At 51.5% G+C, this 13,263-nt stretch overlaps 1 protein-coding gene across 7 annotated transcripts in view; it reads right to left on the bottom strand.

Annotated features, from left to right (window-relative positions):
• Positions 1–13,263, bottom strand: part of ERN1 (endoplasmic reticulum to nucleus signaling 1) — a 98,332-nt gene continuing 85,069 nt past the window's right edge. For 6 of the 7 annotated variants that reach the window (XM_082441996.1, XM_082441998.1, XM_082442002.1 and 3 more), the window contains 7 exons: positions 12,863–12,962; positions 12,430–12,629; positions 8,610–8,757; positions 7,422–7,549; positions 5,786–5,909; positions 5,280–5,347; positions 1–4,763 (listed from right to left, as the gene is read on the bottom strand). In XM_082441996.1, coding sequence (XP_082298122.1) covers positions 4,554–4,763; positions 5,280–5,347; positions 5,786–5,909; positions 7,422–7,549; positions 8,610–8,757; positions 12,430–12,629; positions 12,863–12,962 — 978 coding nt within the window. In that variant the 3' untranslated portion in view covers positions 1–4,553. Of the gene's footprint in view, positions 4,764–5,279; positions 5,348–5,785; positions 5,910–7,421; positions 7,550–8,172; positions 8,336–8,609; positions 8,758–12,429; positions 12,630–12,862; positions 12,963–13,263 lie in introns of those variants that run through there. The other variant, XM_082442001.1, reaches the window with a different exon arrangement.

The following is a 13,263-nucleotide window of genomic DNA, read 5'->3' as shown; positions in this document are numbered from 1 at the left end:
TTCCAAATCTAAAACTACTTTTATTTGAGGTTGGCTCAACATAAGGTGCCATTATCAATCAGCAGAATTATAAAACTGTACAGGAGGTACAAAAATAGGCCGTTTAACTTAGATACCCTCACATCATCAAGCTTTAAAATACACATAAAAATCGTACAATCTGGCAGTTTATAAAATATTAAGCTAAAAAGAGGATTTTAGGTTCCACAGAGGATTGTATCACACAATTAACACAGACCCATCAAACAATTAACTGTCCACAGAGAAGACACAATGGCACAGAATTCAAAAAAAAAAAAAAAAAATCACTTAAAAATTAACATTTTTACCCCAACCAAATTATTTATCCTTTAATGACAAAACTACTATAAGGCGTCCATCCTGTGGAAGGATACAGTATAACTTTTCCTTTTCCAGTTTTAAAATGGTCAGGGGTGTTGTCCAAAGCAAATCTGATGTGCTTTAAGCAAGTGCAATTGTCACTGGATACACTTCAGAGTAAAAATTAAATAAATATAAATAGGTTAAATAAATAGGCCATTGCAAAAAAGAACACTACATAAGGTTTGCATCTGCGAATGCTGCAGAGTTGACTGGTAATGCTTTCTAGGTAAAGCGGGGACTCCCCCGTCACAGCTTCTGGGACACTGAAAAGGACTACTGTACCCGCCAGACACTCAAGAGCACAGGGTGAGGCGAGCGGGGTGGGGACTTTGGCTGGAAGTGTTGGTTAAGGCTGCTCTAGGGGGGAGGCTCGTCGCAGATGCTGTCTTTGTGGTTTTCCAATGAATACAGAGAGGATTTAAGTGCCGATAAAAAAAATCGGGACCTGTTACTCGTGGAAATCACTGTTTCATAAAGAAAACCAAGTACAGGAAGAGTAGACACTTTGGTTTAAAGGATAACGGGTCCAACACTGGAAGGCGGAATTCTGGCTCATCTGTACAGGACACCTGGCGACTTTCTTCCAGGCAAGGCCAACGTGCCAGACCACAGTCAACTGAAACAACTACTCCAGGATGGTGAAGGGTGGCCAAGGAAAAGAAACACTGGAAAATACGAGGAAGAGGGATTTCAGAAGCTAAATGAGCAGAGAGAAAGCTAAAGAGAATTTAAAGAGGCTCCTTACGGGTGTACTGTGCTCTGTCTTCCCGCACAGAAGGCTGTGAAAACGGAACCAGCCCACCTTCCTGGAGGACTTCAAGGCTGCGGATCCGATGAACAGAGATGCACAGTGAGAACAGCCCTGGGAAATCCAAGCCTGGCCACAGTCCAACTTCAGAGAAGAAAGTGGCCAAGAGGACAAAGCCCTGCAACCCAAAGGCCCCCCACACCTTCGAGGTCAGATCAACCACCAGTTCATCTCTTTCACTGCGGTGATAAATGAATCGCGTTCACACAAAACTTCCCCCAAAGGATCAGGGCGAGCTCTGATAAGGACCTTTCTTCTCCAGTTGGTGGGAAGGAAACACTTTGCTGGACCCGCTAACCTGTGGCTCTTCCACTGAAATACATGTAATGGGTCGGAATAATGTCTCCCTGGGAAGAGCCTATGACGGCTCTTGCACTGAGTGAGGGGGAGATGGGAGGGGACCTTTGCATCTGGGATTTTATACATCAGCTACCAGGTGGTTTAGCGACTTATCATGTAACACCAATGATTCCCAAGAGTGCAGACGCTCTGGTGCCCAGTGACAGGTGGAGCTCTCTAAAAATTGAAGTTAAAAGGACTCAGTAAGCAACATGAGAATTCTGGCAGGTGTGCCAAAGACAGATTCAATACCAGGGTCAACACAAGATTTAAATAGATTATGGTGTCCTTGGGATCCCTAACAGACGCGAATAAATTCTGTCTTAAAGATGAAGATGGTGTACTTGTAAAAAGTCAAACAGCCTTCCAAGAATCGTACTAAAGATCAAACAGCTCAGCAGTGACAGGACACGTGGCAGGCTGCAGAACCCTCTTTTCGAGAAAGAAAGACACCTTCCCGCTGCGCTGAGCACAACAGGAAACCAGAATTCTAGAGACCAGGATGGGATAAACCAGATGGTGCCCACAAGAGACCTTTTCAAGCCACTTGGAGGACTGACGGGTGACTGGGTTCCCAAAGGTGACGGAGAGAAGGTGGACAGAAGGCAATCTGACCCTGGATCTGATGGGTGAAAACCCCAAATGCACGCCCTTCCCTACGCCCGCATCTTCTTCGCAGCACTGATATTTACTCACTGCCGTCTCCCTATCACTGGCTCGTATGAAAGCCGAGGTTTTGCCTATTTTGTTCACCTGTGTCCCTAGCAGGCGATAGCCTGTCCAGCTCATATAGTAAGTGCTCAAATAAAATACATTGAATAAATGAGTTTGAGAAAGTTGGGTGGTTAAAAACTAGTATTGCAAGCAGAAAAGGAATTTTTTAAAAAGCTGTCCTGGAGGCAAGCTGGGCCAAAACAGAGAGATGACATAAACCCTGGGCTGCTGAGAATGACCTGGCTACTCCCCAGAGAGAACATTCAGCAGCGACCACGAGGCAAGGCAGCTGCCTCGCCAACCCCCGCCCCGCCCACCACTGCCCCCAACACAGGAAGCTGACGGTCCTTTAAATCGCTCGTGGCACCTTCTCCACCTCGTACTGTCTCACCCTCAGGCCCGGCGGCAAAGCGACCTGCAGAGCCGCCATAGGAGAACAGTGCGGGAGGGGGCTGGCCCAGGAGCATCAGAGCGGGGAGAAGAAAACCGTCCGGCTGTGAAAAACGGGCAGCGTGGTACAAGACACCACGATGCTGACCAAGGATGCCGGGGCTCCCAGGTCTAAATGAGGTAACTGATGAGGTTTAAAGATGTAGGATAATATTAAAGGAGAAAAGGAAAAAAAAGTGACGTTAGGCATTAGGAAAGGAAGGGAACTGAACTCTCTGAAGGCAGAATGAGTGCTTTTGATGAGTGGCCCTCATTCAAATCCACCACCAGAAAACGTCTTACAAGGAGAAGAAACAGTGATTTCTCTGTCAGTTAGTAAAACGAGACAGTAACATTCTTCCTCCTGAGTGGAGTCTCTGGGTTCACTAGGACCGAACTGCAATGATCCACTCCCCTGGCTGGAGAAAGTACACGTAAAACGCTTCCTTACATGGTACCCTGATTGCATTTAACCTCTAAGGCTCTCGGTAGAGAAAAGACAGAGGAATTTTTGACTAAAACTAAAGTTAAAAATTATATTAATTTTAGGGGGGAAAAAACCCCACGGTATTGACATAATTTAGAGAATATTATTTTCATACATGTATACAGTGTTGCTATAACGTTTTACTCGTCAGCATTAGAGAATGTTCTACATATGAACACTGTTTCTGGAGGGGATGGGACTTTGGGTACCTTACAAAATAGAAGATGTATTCTATATCTTGCATTACTTCCTCACAAGCTTCAAGTTAAGTTTAGCTCACGCTAATGTAGCATTCTACAGTATGATCAAAATATAAAGTTATTAAAATCTGCCAAGAGAAACATAAAAGTCTGCCCACAAAGTGTGTGGTGACCCTGGCCTTGGCCCTCTAACCCCTGGCCCGTCCTGCCGGCCCCAGGGACAGAGCAGCCTCATTGCCTACCTGCTGGCCAGGGCTCTCCCCGGGGGGCCGTGAGTGTCCCACCTGGCCTGCTCCCCTCTGGTCCCAAAGGCCTGTCCCTGCCTGGGTCGGAGCTGCTTTCCTTCAAGGCCAGGGGACTTATCACCTCTTGCCCCCAAATGCTCCTACACATCCCCAAGCGCCCCAGGGCACGACTCCACCAAAGGCCACCATTCAGGCCACCCGTGCCCTGGGCCACAGCTGTCTCAGAACGCAGCAGCCTCTTTGTTTCTGAGAGACCCGCAGACACAGACTCACCTTCCAGAGTTCCAGGCTGGCCTCTCCCCACACCGTGTCCCCACCCTCAAGGCTCTCGCCACCCCCAAGGAAACACTGGTTACAGTGACCTGGGAACCTGTGGGCGCGTCTGTGATCAGTGAGGCATCTCCGATCCCTGGGGGTGACGCCCTCTGAAGGTCCTCCTCCTCCTGGGCACCCTCTCCTCCGGAGCCCTGCTTCTAGCAGAGGCTGCACTTAGTGCACCTCGGCCCGGCTGGTCCAAGAGAGAGATGCTCCCGGGCCCAGCACGTAGGCACCGCTGAGGGTTCCCTCAGCTCTCTTCCTTAAAGGCCCACAGACTGGCATCTCACAGGAAGTTTTAAAAGAAACGCGAGTCTGAAGCGAGTCCATCCAGGAGAAGGCAGAGGGTGTTCCTCTCTGCCTCTGGGAATGGCCCTCCTTCGCAGCCGTCCCCCGATGGTCAAGCTTTCACGGCCAATGTCTTCCCAGCTCCCTCGTGGGTCGGGAGGGGGGCGGGGTCACGTCGCCCACTTCCCGGGGTCAGCATCCTCCCCTGCTGGCTGCAGAGCAGGCAGCTCGAGGCACTTGGTTTTGGAGCCTGGTCTCCCTGCTCGGCAGGAGACGCCAGGCTGTGGCTTGTAGAGATCCGGCCCTCGGTCCCAGCGGGGCCACCGGCACGGAGGCCGCCTGGCTCAGAGGGCGTCTGGAGTCACTGGGGGCCGGGGCTCGGGGGGCTCGTGGTAGTAGGGCTGGAAGGGCCTCTCGTGGCGGCACAGCTCCATGGCCCGGTAGGTGTGGGAGAGGAGGTGGGGGAAGCGCGAGGTGAAGTAGCGCACGAAGCCGTCGGGGAGGGGGCCCAGCGTCTCCCGCACCTCCTCGGGCAGTTCCCGGTAGTGGTGCTTCTGTAGACGGGACGGGGCGGGGGACACAGACCCACGGTCAGCAGAGAGGAGCCCGCGGGACCCGGGCAAGACCCTCGCTCAAGGAAGACCGACCGTTAGGCGGGGTAAAGGAACCACCCTCCCGCTCCTGGTGCCGCTTCCCCGCCCTCGGGGGAGGCCTCGGAGCCCAGCGAGGCCGGCGCGGGGAGGACGGGGCCAGCCCCGGGCGGGAAGGGCCCCAGCAGAAGGAGTTTATCGGTGCAGATCCAGGCACCAAACAAGTCAGCAAAGGATGTAGCACCCGGGAGCCCGCTTCTAGCAGAGGCTGCACTGTGACCTGTGTCCCCGCCTCACCCTCCCCGGAGAGAAAGTTCATGCAGGGGAAGAAGCAGCCTCTAGTGTTTCCTGTGCAGCCAAGGCCTCCCAGCCTCTGTGAGGTCCTCATCCAGGGGGGCTGGAGGACCCCCAGAGAAGGGATATGAGCAGGGGGGCTGCGCCGCGGCCCCGCCCGGCCCCCCGTGTGCTCATAGCCCTCACCTTATTTCTCATGGCCCGGAGGAGATCTCGGACAGAGCCGCCTTTATAGGTTCTGAATTTACGCAGATCTAGGCAAAAAACAAGGAAGGCAATGTAACAGACAAACAGATTTCGAAAGAAAACAATTCCTGGGGCTCCTGGGGATCAAGCAATCAGACCAAATCATGACCTAACTCCATTCTTGTCGCTGACAGGAGCGTTTCCCCAGACTGAACCCCAGGGCGGCAGTGTTAGTCTGAATTCCACCTCCCTTTCTCACCTGCGATCAGAAATGACCGCCGAGAGCATGACACCTGTCACTAACCTGTCACTCTGAGAGACAACTGGGACACACGTCAGAGCAACGGTGCGACCTGTATCCAAACCACAGGAAGCCTCAATCCCAGAAGCGGTGTTTGGAGCCCCAAACGGCCTGGAGTTGCCGTTTCCAAGTCTGCTTCTCAGAAACAGCTGCTGCTTCTGAACCGCTTCCACCAACACTGACCCCAGGGGCGCCGCGAGGTCACCTGTCTGCAGGGGGACTGTGATATTCTCCCTCCAGTCCATCTTCACCACAGCCCGCCCGCCGCGCTCCAGCTGCTTCACGATCGGGCCGTCTAGGGACTCCTTCTCTATCCGGTCACTCACGTCCTGGGAGGGAGACAGGGCAACAGGGAAAAGTCAGTGCGCAGAGGCTCTGAGAGCCAGAGGACGGACACTCTGAGTGCCGGGACGGCCACCCCTGCCCGAGCCTCAGCCCAGAGCCGGGCAGCAAGCGTCCTGCCTTCTCCTCTGTCCATCATCTCTTCCCCGGGAGCAGCCCCGTCTGCCACTCACTGAGGAGAGGCCCACACGGACTATCTCCACCTCAGACCCGCAGTGCCTCGCCCGTGTTTCACGCATACATGCCACACAGGGCCACGTGTGCAATCCGAATTCATCAATGAACCAAAAAAAAAAAAGGTCCATTTTGATTCGCATCCTGTGACTTTTGTGTACCCACTGAAACAGGACATGCTCAGAGCCATGACTGATGCAGGGTTGTCACTCCTCATTCAAACAATTAGGAAAGACAGATGACGCCAAGACTTCTTTCAGAGGAGAAAAGCTGGTGACAAGAGTGTGGGCTCTGGAGGCCCCGGCCCTGGATCTAAATCCTGCGCGGGGTCCGAGGTATGCACCTGAGCACAGGCCTCTCTGAGCCCCCGCCAGTGAGACAGGTCCACCAAGCAGCCTCATGGGGCCCATAGTCTTTTCTTTCTTTGACGAAGATGAAGTCAGTCAGTCAGAAGATGACCGTCTAGCTTGCAGTTGCGGGAAGAAAGCCTTGTGGGGGGGATTGTCAACTCGGGTACACGGGGGGGCACACGGTGCTGAGCTGCAAAGTCGGTACAGCTAGTGACGCGGACGGAAGCCAGGGGTGTTCGCAAGACACGTGGCTTGGAGATGCTGAGAGTTTACATCCTAACCCTGGGGGGGTGAAGGTCCCTTTGTGTGAGCTTCATTCCTGCTCTACATCTTGTCATCATCAAAGTGACCTGGCTAGGGACTTCCCTGGTGGTCCAGTGGCTAAGGCTCTGCACTCCCAATGCAGGAGGCCTAGCTTCGATCCCTGGTCGGGGAACTAGATCCCACATGCATGCCACAACTAAGAGTTCACATGCCGCAACTAAAGAACCCACATGCTGAGACTAGGGAACCCGCGTGCCACAACTAAGACCTGGCGCAGCCAAATAAATAAATAAATAAATAAATAAATAAAAAGGACATTAATCAAAAAATGTTAATAATGTTTAAAAAAAAACACACACAACAAAGTGACCTGGCTAGTCTGAAGGTCCCTGGAAGACACCTGACCTCAGACGTAATGTTATCGCACACTTAGAGTACAGTATAGTGTAAACATGAACTTTTATATGTACCGGGAACCCAAAAAGTTCACGTGACTCACTTTATTGCGATATTTGCTTTATCAGGGTGGTCTGGAGCCAAACCCGGTCTGCCCGTATGAAGAAAATATATTAAAATGTCAACTGTGGTTATCTCTCGGTTATGGAATTATGGGGTCATTTGTTTTATTCTTTGGCCTTTGCTGTAGTTTCTGGGAAAAAAAACTGGAAAGGTTACATGAAGATTTTTGATAAAGAAAACAAATGTCTCCACCTGGAAGAACTGGAGCTGCTTTTCTAGGCTCCAGAAGAACGGGTGTTTCAGCACGTGCTTCGCTGACGGGCGCTTCTGAGGATCCATTGCAATCATCTTCTCTATTAACTCCCGGGCAGTAACGTCTTCTACAAAGGAGGAAAATAAACAGGCGACTCGTGATTACCAGCCTAAAGCCACAAGCAAATACCCAAAACCCTGACAGTCTGCATGCCCTGTGACTCAAGGTTCTACGGACAGGAACTCAATCCAATGACATAAGAGCTTGCACGAGACTTCAGCTAAGGAGAGCCCTCCCCGCGCGGTGAGTGAAAAAGAGTGATTGGAAATAGTCGATATCAGAGGCTCGGGTGACACCACTGTGCCTCCACGCGCTGGACTGTGGGCCACCAGGATGACGTGCTGGCTGAACGCGGACGGACGCAGAGAGAGTCAAGATGAAGTTCAAAAACGAGCGTGCTGCAAGATACTATGCACTGTTTAACCCCATTTTTATAAAAATATGCATACACGTCCAGATGGATGATCAGAATGATATATACCAAGGTATGAGCAGCTGTCATTCATCACTGTATAATGGGATTCTGGGCCTTTACGCTCATCTGTTTTGTCTCCAGGGAATAAGGAAAATTAATCCATGAGCAAAACAGCAAGACAGTTTAAATTTTTTCAAAAGGCAACAGTGGGGTGTCACAGGCCGATTATAATGCGGGAAACCCTGAAGTCAGGCAGAAAGACTTGTCACCTGCGTGCCTGGAGAGCGAGGGCCCGGCCCATCTGTCCTCAGCCCAGGCCGCACGCGCTGACCACTGGCCCACACGCGAGAGCCCAGTGTATGCAGCATGGCCTTTCCGTCTCCCCAGACGTCAGGGCAGGAAGGGACCTCAGATTATTTAACCCTCACGAGTCACAAGCTGGAAAACAGAGGTCCCCCAAGGGGGGCCTTACCCAGCTCACACAGGTCATCGTGTGACCTGAAGGAACCTGGGAGCTGCTTGGCTTTAGAAGGTGGCGCTTCGAGGACACCCTACCCAGCCCTCCACCGGCTCTGGACCCAGTCGTCAGTTCACTGAGGCCCACAGGGCGAGCAGCTGGAAAGAAGGGCCTCTGGGGAGTCAGAGCCGGTCCCACCGCCGCCCGCCTGCAGGGGCCGCTCCCGAGGGCCCCCCAGCCCTGCGGCCCGCTCACCGTGCTTCTCGGGGTGCAGACAGTCCAGGCTGCAGGCGCCCAGGAGGATGTTGGCCTGCCGCTGCAGGGACTTGCCGAAAGGGTGGCTGCCCTCAGAGATCACGTAGTAAAAGACGCAGCCCGCAGAGAAGATGTCCACCGTGCAGGTCTGGAAAGAAACGCGGGCCATCACAGGCCTTCAGGGGAGAATTCTCATCCCAACTCAGCAGCAGAGGAAGGGGGTGTTGCTGCTGATTCTTCCACCTAGAAGGTGCCTTGGGAGAACCGGCTGACGGTTCTGATGGCCTCAGAGCAGTGCTGGGCACCCTGCAGGTGCCACACGAGCGTTGGAGGTCCCAGTGGGGAACTGCGCTCTGGAGCCAGTGCCTGGGATGCCCGCTGGCTCTGCCACTGGCCCTCGGAAGCCCCTTGGTCACCCTGCGCCTCAGCATCCGTGACCGTGAAATGAGGATGACCCCGTGGGGCTGCTGTGAAGATTAGATGCACACATTAAGCGTGAAAACGGTGGCTCAAACCAGTGTTCGGCCCACAGGACGCTCTCTCCTTGCTGCTAGTTATTCTTCACGCAACCGGCACGGAACTCCTCGTGGGCAGGGATTTCTGTGCGTTCACTTCCCTGTTGTACCCCCAGGGACTTGCAAGGTGCCCACATATGACAGGTCTTAACACTGGGTTAATAAACGAAATAAAAACAGTTTTTGGTGGGAATACCCTGGTGGTCCAGTGGTTAGGACTCCGCACTTTCACTGCCGAGGGCGCGGGTTTGATCCCTGGTCAGGGAACTAAGATCCCGCAAGCCCCGTGCCATGGCCAAAAAAAAAAGAAAGAGTTTTTGGTTCCCAGAAAAAGATTATTTAACAAGTTTCCAGTGAGCTCACTTTGATGTTATCTAATAACACGTCTCAGCCATGAAACCACTGCATGCCGACAGATGAAATATGCGTGTATGATGTCTAGCTTGTCTGCATGGGGTGTAACACTGCGGTGGCTCCCGAGCACGGCTTGGGTCCCTCACGTCAGGCCCCACCACTCGGATTCTCCACCAGACAGCGAGAGAAAGCCAGGAGCTCGTCACCTTCCTCACTGGAGAAAACCCACCCTTCACAAGAGCCCTGTGAGGTGAGCAGAGCAAATGTCACCATCCCCAGATGAAGACACGGACAGAAAGGCTCAATGACAAGCCCAGGGTCACTGCTGGATAGCGACAAACCAGGACAAGATGCAGGTCTTATTCCCGAGCCCAGTCATCTTTGTTCTACTTCACCAGAATGTTCCTTAGGTGGGTGACAGATTCAGGACAGGAGGAACAAGTCCACCACCACGGAAGCGCTCACCTGGTGGCCACTTCTCACCTACTGACTGTGTCGTTAATGCTCCGCGTTTTCCGTTTTCCGCAGCCCATGCTGCCTGACTCCCCATCACCCTCACCACTCACGCTGCCCCCTGGGGGCTTGCGTCCCGCATGCTGGGCCCCTCTGCCCCCAACTCTATGGGCTCATCTCTAGGCTCAGTTATGTTCTTTCCCAAACTCATTTCTGCCACTTGTCCTTGCAGTTTAAATACTCCGTAAGCTGATAAAATACACGGGCCGCCACGTTTGAGGTAAGCTGAATCTTTGGAAAGACTCAATGCGAGGGAGTTGCTACAAAAACTGCTGTGGAATTAGATGTGGGAGACTCAACTGTAAGCGACGGGACATAAATAGCTGAAAGCTAGGATTCTGCTTTCAAATCGCTTAGGAGGTGTCTTAAATGTCTGTCTCGATCTAGAAGTCACAGAAGGCATGTGAGTGTGCTTCATGCAAGAGAGGAAACGAACAACTCCATTCAGTTGGACCCAAGTCAAAAAAAAAAATCTTGTCTTACATCAAAGACTTCCTTTAAGAGTCACATTACTTAAAGTTAAAATAAAATGTTTAAGGTGTGTATGTATTTCCTTATGATTAACTGACCAGCTGCGGTCCCCAGTGAGTAGGATAAGAGGCTCCACTGAATCTAATCTATTTTAGGATGGCTGATCCCATCCAGGTCTGATCGGGGAGCGCCAGATAATCCTCCAGTGTCTTGCTGGGCTAGAAAGCAAGGTGCTCAAACACGACTGGGTTCTCAGCAAAAGGATGCAGAAGCCAGCGTGAAGGGGCTCCTGTTGGCCAAACTGGAACAATTTGAGTACCAAAAGGAATAGGAACAAAACCAAAAACAAACAAAAATAAATAAGGACTGGGCTTCCCTGGTGGCGCGGTGGTTGAGAATCTGCCTGCCAATGCAGGGGACACGGGTTCAAGCCCTGGTCTGGGAAGATCCCACATGCCACGGAGCAACTAAGCCCGTGAGCCACAACTACTGAGCCTGCGCGTCTGGAGCCCGCGCTCCGCAACAAGAGAGGCCGCGATAGTGAGAGGCCTGCGCACTGCGATGAAGAGTGGCTCCCGCTTGCCGTAACTAGAGAAAGCCCTCGCACAGAAACGAAGACCCAACACAGCCAAAAATAAATAAATTAATTAATTAAAAAAAAAAAAGCAAAAGGATCCCCAACCTTTAAATAAATAAATAAATAAATAAATAAATAAATAAATAAGGACTATAATGGATTATACTGCTATTTTTTTAAAATCCATGAGTCCAGAGAGAGAGAGAAAAGGAATATAAATAAAGTTCTTCCTTACAGAAAAATGTCAGCTAATAAATGTAGAATTTCTACTGAATGAAGTGATTCAGGCAAGGATTGCCAATGGATGCTGAACCATCAGGTGAGTGACTGTTGATAATGGGATATTCACACTCTGCCACCACACAGTCCTAACAAAGGGGAGATGCCAGTGTCACCACCTGCACCAGCTGCTTCAACTCGGCATCACCATTAGGGATGCAGTGATGGTACAACCCGACTGGGACTGTTCTTACCAAAAACACTTAACTTGAATCTAGTCAAGCCCTTAGACCTATGTCAAGTTCACAGGAATACAAGGAACAGACAAGTTAAATACCACCAAGAGGAAATGAGTGAGTGAATCCCGAGTGAGGCATTCTACAGAGAAGTGCCCCGACTCTGCAAAGAGCCACCGTCGTGGGACAAGAAAGCTGGGAGAACTGTGTTGATGAAAGGAGACAGAATCAAGTGCAATGTAACAAACACACCTAATTGGGTCCTGGTTTACAGAAACCAGCTCTATAAGAGACATTTGGTGAACAACTGGGGAAACTTGAATATGGATTGAATACTAGGTATCAGTGGAAACAGTATTAATGGCTGAGGTGTGAGCACGGGGAGGTGGTTAGGAGGTAGAATGGACCTGTCCTTGGGAGACATGTGCTGAAGTATTTAAGGTAAAGGGCTGGGAGACCTGCCACTTATATTCGAATGGTTGCAGGAACAGACAGAAAGTGAAAAATACGGACGAATGTTGAATCTAGGTAGAGGAACAGAGGTATTCACTGCTCTCGATTTTCTGTATGTCTAAAAATTCTCAAAACAGAAAGCTGGAAAAACAAAAACAAATTTAAAAAAGAATGAAAACTGGAAGTTTGCTCACCTTACGCAAGTCCTGATTTTCCAGTTGCCCAAAATAGGGGGGGAAAGGATTGGAAGAGTAGGGGGGAAGAAAACAGACAACTGCCTACATTCACCCCTTTCATTCCTCTGGACAGGAGACAGTGTTAGAGTGCCAGCAGAGCGCTGCTGGCGGAGAAGCTCTTCGCTACAGAAACGTCCCCCTGCGGCAGTGAGCGCTCCAGCCCGCCCCCCTGGGCCTGGAGGCTCTGCCTCCCCAAGGAACAAGAGGCTGCTTCCGCAGTTTTCACAGAGCCACGCCTACACTCACGGGGTTCTCCTTGCAGTCTTCGCTCAGCATCTCCGGGGCGATCCAGCCTTCTGTGCCGGGCACCCCTGAGCGGCGGCTGAAGCTGTGCCTGCCCACTGCCAGCTTCTTACAGAGGCCGAAGTCGGAGATCATGGCCTTGATCCTGCCGTGTGCACTAGGCATGGAGAGCAGGATGTTGTGTGGCTTCAGGTCTCTGTGAACTAACACAGAACTCCAGGTTAGTCCCGCGCTTGGGCTCCTTCCGCGATGGGGACGCGCCCTCCTCAGATTCTCAGCAGACCCGCTGCTGCCTGTAAAGGTTCTGGCTCTCACATGTGTTAACGTCCTCTCTTTCTTCAACAACAGGGACCCCGTGAGGCAGCAAAGAGCTTCGACAGAGGCAAGGCCCACCTGAGCAAGCTGTCACCCCGCCTGGTAAGGGGAGGCTTCTCACCGATGTTGAGGGAGTGCAGGTGGGCCAGGCCCGAGGTGGTCTGCTGCAGCAGGGTGATGGGCTCCAGGCCGAGGTGGGCAAAGTCCTTCTGTTCAACGTACTGCAAGAGACATGAAGGCTGGGTCACGGCACAGGCAGGGCCCTCAGGACCTGGCTACTCAGCATACTTTCTCTCTCTCTTTTTTCAAGTGATTCAATTTTGTTTAGAAAAATTCGGCCCGAAGGTTTTTGCTTCAATTAACATTTGGTATTGGGTCAGCTCGTTTTCTTTGATCATATATATCTTAACAAAGAAATGGGAAGTTTTACTGACAATATTCTCCGTTCAAATCCGTATTTTCCAGCAGACTTTCTTTTCCCCTGAAAGACTGACTTAAACAAGCAAACAAACAAAGCTCCAG

This window comes from Balaenoptera physalus (genome assembly GCF_965194825.1).
Source record: "Balaenoptera physalus genome assembly, chromosome: 20".
In the NCBI taxonomy this organism is placed as follows: domain Eukaryota; kingdom Metazoa; phylum Chordata; class Mammalia; order Artiodactyla; family Balaenopteridae; genus Balaenoptera; species Balaenoptera physalus.
Note: the sequence above shows the minus strand (reverse complement) of the source record. Positions and strands in the feature narration are given on the sequence as shown.